Genomic DNA, 15,204 nt, shown 5'->3' on the forward strand with positions numbered 1-15,204 from the left:
CCTTGCACAGCTCCAACACCTTTTCCTACTCATTATCCATTAACGATCCAGTACACAGTACATACTTTTAGCAAAACTGCTATTTATCTTAAAATGGCATCAGCTAATGCCATCCCTCCTCCCCAACAGCCACCACCACTGCTGTAATCGAGGAGCATGAGAAACACTGCCCCCTACCTTAGAAATAATACACGCAAGGGGGGCGCTGTTGCACGCATCAAAGGTGGCCGCTTGAAAGGAGAGCTCCGGCTCATACAAATATCCTGATTGAAAAACATCCTTTCTACGCCGCTCTACACACAAACGACACGAAGACTCCTGTGTCGTAGGACCTGCTGCATGTACCCTGCAAGAATTGAGTACATCCGTGCCCGGACTGCCGAGTTATAACACCCGGAGGAGATAGACGGCTGCGTGGCATTGACGTCGCCGACCCACGGCTCCACAGGATACCTACTGGAGCCCGGAGGCTGCACGCAGACGATCAGGCCGTGGCGGGGGAGGGGCACTGCGTTGTACGCTGCGGTGCCGAACCCCCATAGAGGAGCTGCGGGTACCCGACACCCTCGGCCTGCTGCGCATGGAGGCTGCTGCCGCTGTGGCGTAAGGGGAGCGGCGCTGCTGTGTGCAGAGGGGAGGCCGGTGCGGCCGTCTGCACGGGTGTCGCACAGGGAGGTAGCTCCGATGGGCGTGCAGCGTGTGAGGCAGCGCCGGCCATCTGTGGGCTGGGCCCCCGCTCCCCTGTGGGGACGCCATTGTGAGGGCACCTGGAACGACACGCAGAGGCACTGCTCTCGCGGCCAGACCCGGCGGAAAAAGTAAGTGCAGCGGGACAGGGGGGAGGGGGTGCCCCCGCTGTGAAGTTACCCGTGGAGGGGATGGCTCCTGGAATGAATATGGTGATACCCCCGGATGGTGTGGAGTGAGGGTGACCCAGGCTACACATGATATAAGGACCGGTAAACACAGCAGGGACCACGACGTGCAGAAATAGTTTGGAGCCTGGATTGCCAGTGTGTGCCCGAGCAACCATAGGCAGAGGGAAGTGGAGGGCCGCGCCCCAAGGCGAGAGGAGCGATACGATCGCTTGGTCAATACCCACCCCAACTGTGTGACGGAGGGGGCCCCAACATCCTGAGAGGCCACAGTAGCAGGGCTGGCCGAAGACCCCTTTACATCCTCCGGAGTGGGCAGGTGAGACACCCCGCCAAGAACTATAATGCATCGGATACCCTGAGTAGCCGGGGTGGGGCCGCCTGGGGGGTAGTGCCTGTCTGGACAGTGGGGAGCAAGTGTGGGAGAGCAGATATTTGGCCCAGGCAGTGAGGGAGAAAGATACTGGGCTCTCATACCATTGGTCTCTACCACCAACACGATACGTGGGAGGACATAACCCATTTATAGGCTACATGGGCCGCACCGAGAGAAAAGGCATAGGAGGGAAAAAGACTGGCCCAATGAATTCCTTCGCCAGCTCCCAACCATGTAAGGCGCCTGATGAGGCGCGACATCCAGCAGACAGGCAGGATGAAGAACCCCTAGAGCGCCTGGCAACACTTGTCCAAAACGGGTTCATGGCAGTAAATGTCAAACTAGATGACATTGTGGCGACGATCGGGTCCCTTAAGGCCAGAATGGAGAAAGAAAGCACGCGCATTACAGAAACCGAGAATAGAATCGGCGCAAATGAGGACACAATCACGCAACATGGATGCGACATAGCCCTAATCAAAACAGAACTTTGTAAAACCCAGAGTAAATGCAAGGATTTAGAATCGAGGTCCTGCAGAAACATTCGGATTGTTGGGGTGGCAGAGTCCTTTGGCAAGGGCGACATGGAGAGGCAAGTGGAACGTCTGTTGAAAGATATCCTGGGGGCTTAATCTTTCTCTGAACATTTTCTTGTGGAGAGAGCCCACCGCATTCTGACACCTCCACCGAAACCTGGAGCGCCGCCTCGCACCATAATAGCACGTATCCTTAACTATAGAGACAGAGATGCTGTCCTCCGACTCTCCAGAGAGAAAGGTACTTTGCACTTTGAGCACAACAGAATCCACATATACCCGGATTTCTCTGCTGGTGTACAGGCGCAACGTCGTTCTTATGAACCAGTGAAAAGGCAACTGCGAATGCGGAATGTACCCTATGCCCTGTTCTTTCCCGCAAAAATCAGAATTCAACATGGCGGCAGAGCCCATTTTTTTGAAAACCCTGCAGAAGCCATGTCATACGTGGACGCGTCCATCCCGTTGCCTCCCAGAGATAGGGCAAATGATCCAAACGCCGGAAACCAGCCGGGAGTAGAGAGACTTGACGCAGCGGACTGAAGGTTCCACACTATCCAATCCCCATCACGGGAAGCCAGGGAAAATGGCAGAGAGCGGCCTAGACACAGATTCAATGTTGTCTTGAGCCGTGAGCCCCCGAAAAAGTAGCCGGATGGGTGCAGCAGGCACCCTCAGCAAAGTTCCAAAGTTATTGGGGGGGAAATGCCCATCGGGGAAGGCCCGAGCGTTATTGGGCAGCATTGTCATGTTGGGGGAGATGATGTGGGTGGGGGGACAAGTTGTTATGATACAATGTTGGTTGTTGAGATATATGTGATTCTTGATGGAGGGGAGGGCATCGGAGACCCAGTTGGAAGGGTTTTACAGGTTGTAATTGTTGGTGGCGTTGCTGCACATGACATTCTTCCGGGACAATCTGGTACAAGGGAAATTGTATTAACGCACAGTCATGGCATACACCGGAACAAGGGCTAGTGAAATGAAGTTAAAGCTCCTCACATGGAATGTCCGCGGTTTGACCAACCGGGCTAAGTCTAGGAAGGTGGGGGCTTACGTTACTAGACATCATCCGCAGGTGATTATGTTGCAAGAGACTCATGCACTCCGAAAGGTAAACATGGACTTTTTGAAAAACTGGGGACAAAGTATTTTCTATACAGATTACTCCACAAAGGCGAGGGGTGTTCTCACTCTTATACATCCTTCTGTGGGTTTTCGATTTGGTAAGAGCAAAGTGGACATTCATGGGCACTATGTCATAGTATGGGGTAGCGTTGTGGGGAGGGAGATGATATTGGTGAATACCTATGGCCCGAACGTTGATGATCCTGAGTTCTATGTAGATGTTGTACAGGAAATGGGGTACACGGGTTCCAAACAGATCCTTTGGGGGGGGGGAAGATTTCAGCACAATCCTTGATGTCACACTGGATCGGTCTGATACAAAACCTCGACCCCCCCCCCCCTCCAAGGCGGCAGTGATGTTGCTACAAATCCTGTCGCAGTTGACAATGGTGGACGCATGGAGAACGCTACACCCATACAAGAAACAATACACATTTTATTCTACAGTTCATGACACGGAGTCCAGAATAGATTACTGGTTGACCTCCACAAGCCTCATGTGCCAGATAGATCATTGTGAGATACTTCCCCGCACCCTTTCAGACCACTCCCCTGTTACAATGGAAATGACACTAAGAAATACAGCGCCCTCAATTAGGAGATGGAGGATGCCACCGGACATCCTCAAGGACCCGCAGTAGCGGAGGCATTGCATATAGAGGTTGAACACTTCTTTGAAACCAATAAAGGCTCAGTAGATAGTCAGCATACTCTTTGGGAGGCTTTCAAGGTATGGATGAGAGGGATATTGCTTTCTAAGTCCACAGGCATGCTGAAAACGGTTAGGAGAGAACTTGATGAGGTGGAAAAACGAGTGGGAAACCTGGAAGCGAGATACACTGCTAAACATGATAACGAAACCCTTGCGGACATAAATAGTAACCTACTGGAATTTAATAAGCTAGCGGCTAGGGAACTGCTTTATCTGTCAACCCCTCATAGAGAGCATAGATACGGTGAGGGCAACAGAGCAGGGCGCACCTTGGCCAACCTACTTAAAGCTGATAGACGGCACTCGACGATCTCCAGTATATTAACGGGTGACTGCTCTGTGATCATTAGTGAAGAAGGGATAAATGGGGAATTCACCCGCTTTTATACAGACCTGTACTCGAACCATGATTCGAAGTCCCCCGTGGACGTGGAAACGTACCTCGACAGCATTCCTCTCCCAACGCTGCCTGTGGAATAGAGACTCGCGCTGGATCAACCCCTGACCACGGAGGAAGTCGCCGAGGCGATCAAATCACTGTCTAGCTGCAAAGCACCGGGCTCAGACGGACTGGGTGCGGAATTGTATAAGGAGTTAAATGAGGAACTGTCCCCGGTGCTATTGTCGGGATGGGAGGAGGCGGTGGAGGTGGTAACCCTGCCACCATCAATGAGAGAGGCCATAATAACAGTTTTGTTGAAACCCAGGCGACCACCCAACGAGATGTCCTATCGACCCTTGTCTCTAATAAACTGCGATGCCAAAATATTTGCCAAGATCCTGGCCACAAGACTCCTGCCGCACATGCCCACGTTGGTACATCCAGATCAGTGCGGCTTTATCCCCACTAGGTCAACAGCTCTCAACCTTAGGAGATTGTTTGGCATCATGGCCCAGATAAAACCAGAAGCTCAGGCGGTGGCAGTATCACTCGACGCTGAAAAAGCATTCGATTCAGTATCATGGTTGTACTTGTTCAAAGTGTTGAAGAAATTTGGTATAGGCCCATATTTTTTGAGATGCGTCGGTCTGTTGTACTCTGACCCCGGAGCCAGGGTGCTGACCAATCGCATGATGTCCGACTGGTTTGGGCTGGGTAGGGGTATGCGACAGGGATGCCCTTTCTCCCCAATACTATTTGCCCTCACAATTGAACCAGTGGCGGCGGCGATCAGGGAACACCAGGGACAGAGAGGTATCACAATGGCCTGCCTGATCCACTCCATATCTCTGTACGCAGATGACACATTGTTATATATCCGCGAGCCGGATATACACTTGGGCCCGGTGATCGAGACCATCCAGGAGTTTGACGAATATTCTGGCTATAAAACCAACAGATCTAAATCTGAGATATTTCCCCTGACCCCTGCCACAAGATGCCCGGCCAACACATATGGGCTGCAATGGTCCCCAAGTAAAAAAAGATATCTGGGAATTAGTGTCCGGTGGCAGCGCCACCCTCCACGCTGACAATCATGAACACCTCCTGGGTAGTATATCCACCAAGCTTCGTTTATGGACAAAACTCCCTATTTCACTTATTGGCCAAGTGGCCATATTGAAGATGGTAATATTACCAAAATTACTATATATATTCACTAATATCCCACTGTGGCCGGGGGCACAGTTTTTCACGACCCTTCGTTCCTTGGCAGTAGAATTTGTGTGGGGAGGGGGCGCAGCCAGAATGAAGTGGGGGAAAAAATGGTGGAACCCTACAATAAAGGGGGCATAGCGGCCCCAGACTTTGAATTATACTACCTAGTGGCACAGGCCCAATTTATCAGATACTGGTATGATGAACAGAACACCTCCCCCCATGTTGGTATTCAAAGACACGCTGTATGCCCAACCGACTTACGTTCCATAATCTTTAATAAGAAATATAAAGACTGTCCATTCCATCCAGTTAGCATAACCGTGCATGCATGGTCTAGAATCTTCCGCAGGTTGGGTTTGGAGACTCCCTATTACTCGGAAGCTCCCTTCTGGAACTTCCCCGGTATAACACCATCTTATGACCCGGATGTCCAAAAAAACTGGGATCCAGAGGAGGAATTCAAACTAAAAGATATATACCCCAATGGTAAATTCATAACACTAGAGGAATTTAAAGTTGGAATGGGGAGAGAATCAACGGAAGATACTACAATATCACCGAATGCGTATGGCTTTTAAGGCCAGATGGCCTCTATTTCCAGATGAACCACCCATCCACCCATGCCTTGCTGCACTGTCTATACAGGAGAGGGTTAGTGTTTCGGGGGCTATACGCAGTTGGGCAGGCAAGTAAGCCTACGACCAATAGGATCAAGGTCTCATGGGAAGCTGATCTGGGAATCACCATCTCAGACAAGGCATGGGAAAAATACTGTGATTTAACCAAAAGGGTGTCCATGAACGTAGGCCTACGCCAGATCCAATTTAAGGTATTAAATAAGTTATACTATACACCTGAGAAGGTAGCTAAGTTCACTCGTGATGGCCCAGCCAGTTGTCTGAAATGTGGAAGCGACCATGTCGATTCATTCCATATGTATTGGAGTTGTCCACCCATATACAGGTTCTGGGGTGAAGTAGCATCCATCCTTATGGACATCACACAGATCCCGGCAGACCTGACGCCCCAAAAATACTTATTCAGAGATATTGGGAAAACCTCGGAGCTGACAAGACGTTTATTTAATGTAGCATGCATAGTAGCTAAAAAATGTATATTGCAGCAGTGGAAGAGTGCATACGCACCACGTGTAAATCACTTTCTTAAGGAATTGGCTCAGGTCAATGAATGTGAAGAACAATATGTACTGTCGCTACCGAGACCATGTAAGCCTAAAGACATCTGGGCCCCGTTCAGAGTTTACTTGTGTGAATCAGGGTCGGCCAGAAGTAGCCCGACTAGACCCGAAAATGGGCAGACTGTGTAGAAAATACAGGTTGTAACTGTGTTTTGATGTTGTAATGGAACTGTTGAATGTTATGAAATGTCATGTTGAAGCAGCGACGTGTACCACTATAATTAATAAATAAAGTTTTTAAAAAAAGAAATACACACGCAACATTTTCCCTTGTCCACCTACCCCTCCATATTAGTGTTTGGTTCCTCTTCCCTTATTTCCCTCCCCACCTTTCATTCTCAGCTCTCCTGCCAAAAAAAATACATCCAAAAACAACAAAAGACATATTCCTTTAGGAACCACCTTTCACAGTTAAAAAAATAGAACGAAAAAAAAACTGTATAAACTCCATCTACTTTGTTTCTCAGTAAAGTACATAGACTCAATAAGATTTTCCAACATTTCCATTTGCATTTTGTGTTCTGCTAATGGGAATATTGTGGTGTTCATCCTCCGTTCCAGGGACTGGATACTGGCCCAGCAGCCCAAGTTATCAGCCCAAGCAAAGCGAGGGTGGATAACAAGGTCTCTGGACCATTATCCCCCCATTCCAGCCCCTGAAATGGGGGATCAAGACCATTCGCACCCTAGGTTCCCAAAGCGAGAACCCGGGGTGCTAAAAAATGAGGATTTTTCTTCCTACACCGGGATGCCTGTGGAAAGGGAAGGTGAGGGTTCTATACATGGCCCCTCTTCGCTTTCCATGGCAGCCTGCAGAAGGCAAAAAGAGAACCCTATGACCATATTACCACAAGCATATTTTTTCTTCCCTTTCAGATCTATCCTAATTTCAAATAACTTTACCACAAAGCCAGTCCCAGGTGGACATGGCCACTTTAATCCTATGTTTTGTCCCTTGTGGTCATGGCCAGTAGCCAGATTGTGTATATCATGACCTTAATCCATGACCCGGACAATCTGGCCACTGCACTTGGCCACAGGCTACCCCTCAGTCACTAAAGGTATACCACAATTTTTTGTAGCTACATTATGACACTTGTCAAATAATAAAACACTGGCACATTTGCAAAACCATGCTTGTAGGTCCTTGCCAATGCTCCTTATGCAAGTTTGCTGGAAATCCACCCATGTTTTATTTTTTCAAGTGTGTCAAATGTATGCACATACAATCATCATATAACCTAGCCCCCACTTGACAAAATCCATTCAGACTTTACGAAAACATCTATATCTATAATCTTTTTGCAAACCTTTGTGTAGATTTGTCAAATTTCAGCACATTTATAAGCCTTTTCATTATTTTGGGACCCCCCCTCTAATTTTGCCCCCTCATGACAGAATCCCACCAAACGTTGCATACTCACTCAGAATCAGGTCAGAAATATAGATGCAGAATTTCATGCAGTTCCATTAAGTGGTGCCAAAGTTATAAGCCATCCAAGAACTGCATTTCACCAACCCTGTAATGCTGAGGTGTCTGCAAACTTTTCAGGACGACCCTCGAACATCCAAACTGTTTGCAGACTTTTGCGGCAAAAGACCGTTTTTTTATTTTTTGCTTCTTGCAGCCATATCCCATCCCATCCGCATCACCCCTCACCTCCCAAGAGATTATTTGATAAGTTTAACAAGTGCAATGTTGTGTTTTTTTAATATGTTTTTACCGCGATGTCCATGGACAAAGGCTGCTGTCCGTGAATCCAAGATGGCGGGCGTTTCCAAAAATCTGACGCACTTCACCCTCTTCACCAACCAATCAGCGAACACGTCGCATGTCTGCGGACATAACTCAAGCCGATTAACCAATTGGTGTCCTGTCCGCGGAGCGAACAGGGAAGTGTGTCCGGCGACCGGACATAGATATCACACATTTTTTGTGACCTACTTTTTGGTCGTTTTAAAATAAACTACTGGATGGATTTTCACCAAATTTACAAAAGCATGCTTTCGGGACCAAGCCGCTGCTACTGCCACAAATTTGGTGAAAATCCGTCCAGCGGTTTGGGCTGTAGGCCTGAGCAAAGTTTTTTTGGGCCCCCTTCCCCCGGAACAAACTTCACCAAACTTTGCAAAAAAATTCAGAGTGGGCCATATACTTTTTTTTTGCAAAGTTTGGTGTGGATTCGTCCAGGGGGAGAAAACTTATAAGCAGCCCAAAAAGTGCTCTTTCTATGGGTTTAGCAACTTAACCATAACTACACGGCCACTACAGTGGCCGTGCAAAAAATAAAATAAAAAATAAAATAAAATAAATAAAAAATAATAATAATTATATATATATGGCGGCACGGCCTGCAGTCTATTCACTACGTATAGTCCGCCTTTACGATTACTTAGTCTACTTGCGTTACAGCATCTGTACAGTTATAAAACGGCTTGCATTTTCTGCAGTGCTTCTTCACATGTAAAATCTTCATTCTGCACATGAAAGTCTTCTCGATTCTTTAATTCGCCATCAGATTCTCTAAGGCCTATGCATTTTCTTCTTTGGTCATCTTTCTCAGTGCGTCACGCTCATTTCTTGTGACGTCACCAGCCTCTCGTTTTCACATCTTCACACTTCTTTGGGGATCTCCCTCAGGAGACCGTCATCTCTTCGGGGATACATCATATAGGGTTTTCTCAGTGGATACCTTGTCTCAAAGGCTCTTCGTGTAATCGGCACCATTACTGGCAATGTGCATGTCGCAATTTCCGGTGTCCAACATATAGGCAGGATAGGGGCGGTACTTCTGCAGAGGCATTCAGCTGCTCCTCTACACCTTTGTGAATGGAACTCGAACTAGCTTGATCGATTTATATCTTGGTTAATTTAGAAGCATGGAAGTTAGTGGAGGACTTTTCAGTGGTTCCCAGAGTAGGAAGTTATCATGAGCCACTTTATACACATGCAGCGTGGGATGTGCCCATTTGGAGGTTAAGCAAGAGACTTTTAGTGTGCTGAATGTTATACTCGCTGTTGAAGGCCATTCTAGGTGAACTATAAAAGGAATAAAGGTCAACGCTGACACTCTGCTACCCATGATTTATGAACACATCTTGTCAGTGTTGGGAGCCTTCTCATCTATTGAAGCAGACCGATGTACAGATCATACTTGAGGCCTATACGAGTTTGGTGAGAGTTCTGAATTGGTATTTTACTTCCGATAGCTCGACAGGAAGAAATCCTACAGATGATTGACCTGGTATGGTGGAGTGTCGTAGGGCTAAGAAGAATGTGGTAGACAGTGTAAAGATGGCCCCCACTGATCGAGGCGTTGTCCTACAGGAGACTAGGAGGCCTATAAGAAGCTAAAAAGCGGCATTCGTGAAAGAGACCTGGGATTCACAAATGAAGGCCATAAAAGCGAAAGATTACCGTACATTTTGGGTGCTGATGGGGAAGGCCAACGGCGTAGACAGTATATGAGGGATTCATTCTGGAGTTAGTCTGGTTTCAGCACTTCAGGATTCCATACTGTGTAACACAGGTCTTTGATGAGCAAGTCGGTGTTGGGATGGTGCAGGGCCCCCATGACCAGTCCTTTTTACTCTTCACAGAGGTGGAAGTTAAACATGCCAAAAAACAGAAAAAGATCCTGGCCCGGACATGGTCTTAATTGATTTCTGCCAATTGGAACCAGCTATTTGGATGCTCTCTCACAAAACTCTTTAATGCTGTACTAAGATCTAATCAAGTTCCCTGATCATGGACAAGGTTGGGGATTGTCCCGGTTTAAGAATTTAGCAAGGGATGACCCCAGCAACTATCCTCCAATTTCGGTGCAGGCAGAAAGATTTTTGTGAGAACATTTTTGGACATTTAGAGCTTTGGATTGAGGAGCAGAACAACATCCATCATCTCCAAGCAGGATTTCAAAGCTGTAGCAGGACGGTAGATCAATGCCTGCGCCTGGGACTTCTGTTAGACAAATATGTAACCCTGCAAAAGATGTATGTCTATTCCGTTTTCATAGATCTGCGCACAGCATTTGACGGGTTAAGGCGATGGAGTACTGTCACAAGTTTAGGCAGTATCCTACCAGAACCTTTTGAGGGCAATTCAAATGTTCTATACTTACGAGGCTCTTGTCAGGGGGAATGTTGATGGGAGTACAACTGAAATGATTGACTTACAGATGCATGTACGTCAGGGTTGCATGCTGGCCCCAAAGCTATTCTTCCTTTTCATTAACGGTGTCATTAATGATTTGCTAGCCACCCTTTCCAATGCTCCCACCTTGGCCAGTAACAAATTTCCAATAATGATATTTGCAGATGACGCTGCGCTTTTGTCACTTACCCCAGTGGGACTTAAGCAAAGGTTTAACGTTTTTGAAAACTTTTCTTTGGTCAATGGCTTGTCCATCAATGTATCCAAAACAAAGGCTATGGTGTTTAGGGGGTCCAGGGCGAAAAAGAAAATCTGAGGTGGACAGTTATGATTGATGATATGGAGAACATACGCCACAAGCCAATTATGCCCTCTACATCAAGCTTCGCTTGGGCATCCTTCCGGTTGCATATCTGTGCCATAAATGGAACAGCAATGCGGGGGATATTTGCTCGGCTTGCTGGACCCTGGCTGAAAATGGGGTTCATTTCTATTTGACCTGCCCCTATTATTTAGACCTTCGAAAACGATACTTAAAACTCTTGTTTCAAGCACCAGGTGTTGGAACAACTGTACAAGCACTGTTTTTATGCCGCACCTCCAAAGATAGTGTGGCAGTCCACTCTGTGGCCAATTATCTGTCTAAGCCATGGAGAAGAAGGGGGCGGGGGGCTAAACTTCCTCAACCTCCGCAGAAAAAGCTTCGGGACGACTATATCCCTTTTTTCTAGGGACTTGCCGACAAAATATATTTAAATGTTGTGTTTTTACTTCTCGATTATACTCCAATGCAGCAAAAAACAAGTAAGAAGCAGCACAAATGCACTTCAAATATGTAAAAATTGTACTTTACGTATTCTGCAATTTTATTTCTCTAATCGATACCGACTCGGGTTGCCTTTTGGGTCTGAATGAGAATTATTTATGAAATGTGCACTGTCATTGTAAAATCTCACTTTTTCACCATTTTATGCAGCTTGGTGTATTTAATTGTTATTTTTATGTAATGTACATAGTGCTTTTATGGCTTTCACCAAATTAAAGTTCATTAATTAATTAATTAATGAGATATTAAATGCAGACGGTATAATGTGTAGGTGCACTAACAAATAACTTTAGACTTAGTATTTGAACAACTAATGTAGTAAGCCGATATTCTCTATCTGCAGTGTGCTGATCTGATCAAGAGATGGCAGTGTTGTACTAATTAAAATGTATTGAGTAAGTTGAGCCGGTTGTAAGAATACCGAGTTAAAAAATGCATGCATCATTGAACAAAACGTGTAGTACAGATCTCGGGCAAAAAATCACGTGGATAGCAAATATAAATGTTCATTTGTATTCTCCTACTTTCGCATGGGGATGATTTCTCCGAGTAAGTGAGGCTTGAGTCGTTTTCCAGATATTTTCAGTGCATGCTTTTTCTGCAACATTAAAAAGACATGTCTGGTAGAGTTTAGAAGTATCGGCCATTTATGCATCACTACTAGCTTTTAATAGTTGAACCAAATTGAGAATTCTGCCTTTCCGGAATTGGAAAGGCTCCTTTGAGCAGTAGCTCATTTTTGAACTCTTCAACAGAGGAAGCAGGATGACGCCATCGAGGTTCTGTCCGCCGTTCTGATGCACGTGCCTGCTGGGACTCCTTTTATCATCTGAGGTGTCATGACCCATCTTAAAAGGGCAATACACATAGGAGGGCTACACATATCACTGCCCATCCTAAATGGGCAATACACTTGGGTGTGTCACACACCACAGTATTGTTCTCAGGCCCTTGCGAAGTTGCAGTGATCCGGCGTCGTCCTGGCCGGTGCATAGCGAGTGCCCTTACTGACACACAGCAACGGGGTGCTCTCCCTTCCCTTCTCCCAAGCTGTGCCTTAGTGTCCTCCAATTTCACTGCTGTCTGCATCTCATGTGGGCAGCACATTTGTGGCACCCCATGCCTTTTGCTGCGCACCCTGGTCCATATCTCTCCTTTCCATCGTCTGCTAAGGTAAACTTATTTTGAGCTCTTTGTTAATTTTTCCAGACTTAGTTGTGCTTTTTATGAGCACGCTGACGCCCGCCTTGCCGCAGGTGCTAATCGCAATAATGCCTTCAGTGGCGGATAGAACCAGGATGGCGTCATCCTGCTTCCTCTGTTGAAGGTCCTCTCTGAGCTCTGGCCTACTGACTTCGAGTTGCCCTTACCATCTGCTGTATCTTCCCGCAGAAGACAATCTTGCTTGATTTACCAGGAGCCACAGTGACCAGTAGCTCCGATCCGACCCCGGGAAAAGGTATTAACTGACACATGAGGGAGAGTATGACCATTTCGTAAAATGTCCCTCTTTTGCCACTCCAACGTCAAGATATTTTGGACTACAAATCTGGGGGGCCTAAGGTTGCAGACCTCTGTGACCTTGTAAGTGTAAAGCATGAAGATAGTTTGATAAGCTCCCTCCGGTATGGCCACGTTTTGGGTAATTTTTTTTCCCCTTCTTTTTACAGGTTCTGAGGGCACACATATTACCCCTAACCAATGTTGCATTCAATAAGTCTGGCTCCAGGTATGTGCATTTTTCAGTGCAATATTTAATGCATTACTGTTTCTGTTCTGTAAATTATTTTATCTTATCTTAAGAAAACTTTTTACTTTTTTCGGTACTTTCTTTAGTGTTTCGCTCTTTTCATTAATTTGCATGATTGAGACCACGGACCACTTGCTGTGATTGATTGTACAGTGTGGTGATGTCAAAGAGCTTGTTCCCCAACATTTCTTTCCCTGGACATTCCGTATGAGCTTGCATGATGAATAGCTGCCAGATGTCCTCTTTAAAACCACTCGCAGCATTGTGCCAGGATCCGCTGACACCTGCTATAGTCGATGCCTCGCCCCCTGCAGTCAATGCATTGCATCACCTCTTCTGCAAACATGTGCTTCTCTGCCATTGTAACAGTAAGTTCTTTCATGTGTTTAGGGCAAGGAATTTCTGAGTTATGAGGGTGGGTGTGTAGCCCAGGCCCATCAGTGTTCGGATCCCTCCCTTCTGTGCAGGGGACTGAACTTTACTCTACCTTTCCCGGGGTACACATGAGCATGAGCAAATGCTTCTGGGGCTACCTCTTGTCCCATCACTCCATTCTTTGGTTCCCAGAGACCGGACTTGTCAATCTCCTTATCAATCACATTTGCAGGCTGGCTAGTCCTGGTCGACCAGGGTTTGAGGTTGCTAGCTCTAGATATGAGGCTGGTGGTGGACTTGGTGGAATCCTGTGTGTACCACCTCTGTGGTCAGGATCACGAAGTGGGTGGTTTCCCCTGTCCACCAAGGTCACCCTTACTTCATCATGCAGCCTCCATCATGGGGCATTAACACATATTGTGCTGCCTAAGCACTCCCTTCTTGGATCATTGGACTGTTATAAATAATTTGCATCTCTGACTACATCAGAGTGACCAAACAAGTGCGATAGGCCTGCTTGAGAGAACTCTAAATCTCAAGGAATACGAATCGCGCAGTATTCATCATGTTTTAGTTTGTCTGTGCTGAAGAAGTGCAATTTAGCAGTCTAGACTGTACAGTTTCCTCAGGCGGGGCAGACTGGTTAACTTTCATTAGACTGGGGTAATTCTGCAGTTACTAGGAATGATGAAAAATAATTTGTGGTATGAAAGCATTAGATGAAGCACATCTATGTATTTCTTTGCAATGATAGTAATATTATTTTTATCAAGGTATTTATTGAGCACGGACCTAGCTTCGCGAAGCAACAGAGCGCTTTACAAGTCATAGTGGGTTTTGACACTTTACTTCCTGATGGCGACAAGATTCTCTCTAAACCCAGAACCAAGCGTCCCGGTGGGGGTGTAGCCTTGATTTTCCCAGAGTGGGGCCCGCTTCTGTAATTCCAATGCAGGACTACTCCTACTTTGAATGCCTCTAACTCTTATGCCCTCTCTCTCACTGTGGCCACCATCTACAGGCCGCCTGGCCAGGTCACCCTCTTCCTCTCTTGAGTGGGCTGACCTCTCCCTCCTTGCCTCTTCTTCTCAACTTCTCCTCCCCGGAGACCTGGACATCCACCTGGATGCTACTAGCCCTTCTTCAGGACTCTCTCTCCCGCTTTCTCCCTCTCCCTCTCCCTCTCCCTGGCACACCCTGGATGTTCTAATCTCCCCCACCCCCCCCGGACCGACGTGACTCTCTGCAGGGCACACCCTGGATCTTCTGATCCCCTCCTCTTCTCTAACCCTCTCACTACTCCTCTCTTAGAGTGACCACTTTATCCTTTCCTCTCCTCCCACCTCTCTACCCCTCCGGTCAAGCCAACTCCACGAGTATCCGTTTGAAGCCCAAATCCAAGTGCAACTCTTGGTATGATTCCAACCTCGCTACCAGTGTAGGGCGGCTGAGAGTGAAGAGCATCAAGCGCACCCTTGACATGCTGGCCTGCCACCTGCTCCAAAGGCAGTACAGACTCTGTCCTCTCAAAGAAGAGAGCGTACATCCAAGCCTGCGTCTCTGCAGCATCTAACAACTCGCTGAACTTTTCAAAATCTGCAAGGAGCCGGTCAATCCTGCTGTAGTCTCTACCTCTCCTGTTCCCTCCGAGGCCCTCTGCAAGGCCTTGGCT

The 15,204-nt window shown here is 47.0% G+C and overlaps 1 protein-coding gene across 1 annotated transcript in view; it reads left to right on the plus strand.

Moving 5' to 3' along the window:
* DAW1 (dynein assembly factor with WD repeats 1) overlaps positions 1-15,204 on the plus strand; it is a 328,433-nt gene that overhangs the window by 117,106 nt on the left and 196,123 nt on the right. Inside the window, exon 4 of the mRNA XM_069617981.1 lies at positions 13,078-13,136. Within this exon, the coding sequence (XP_069474082.1) occupies positions 13,078-13,136 (59 nt within the window). The remainder of the gene's footprint in view (positions 1-13,077; positions 13,137-15,204) is intronic.

This window comes from Ambystoma mexicanum, chromosome 10 (assembly GCF_040938575.1).
Source record: "Ambystoma mexicanum isolate Mex_15411 chromosome 10, UKY_AmexF1_1, whole genome shotgun sequence".
NCBI classification, from domain to species: domain Eukaryota; kingdom Metazoa; phylum Chordata; class Amphibia; order Caudata; family Ambystomatidae; genus Ambystoma; species Ambystoma mexicanum.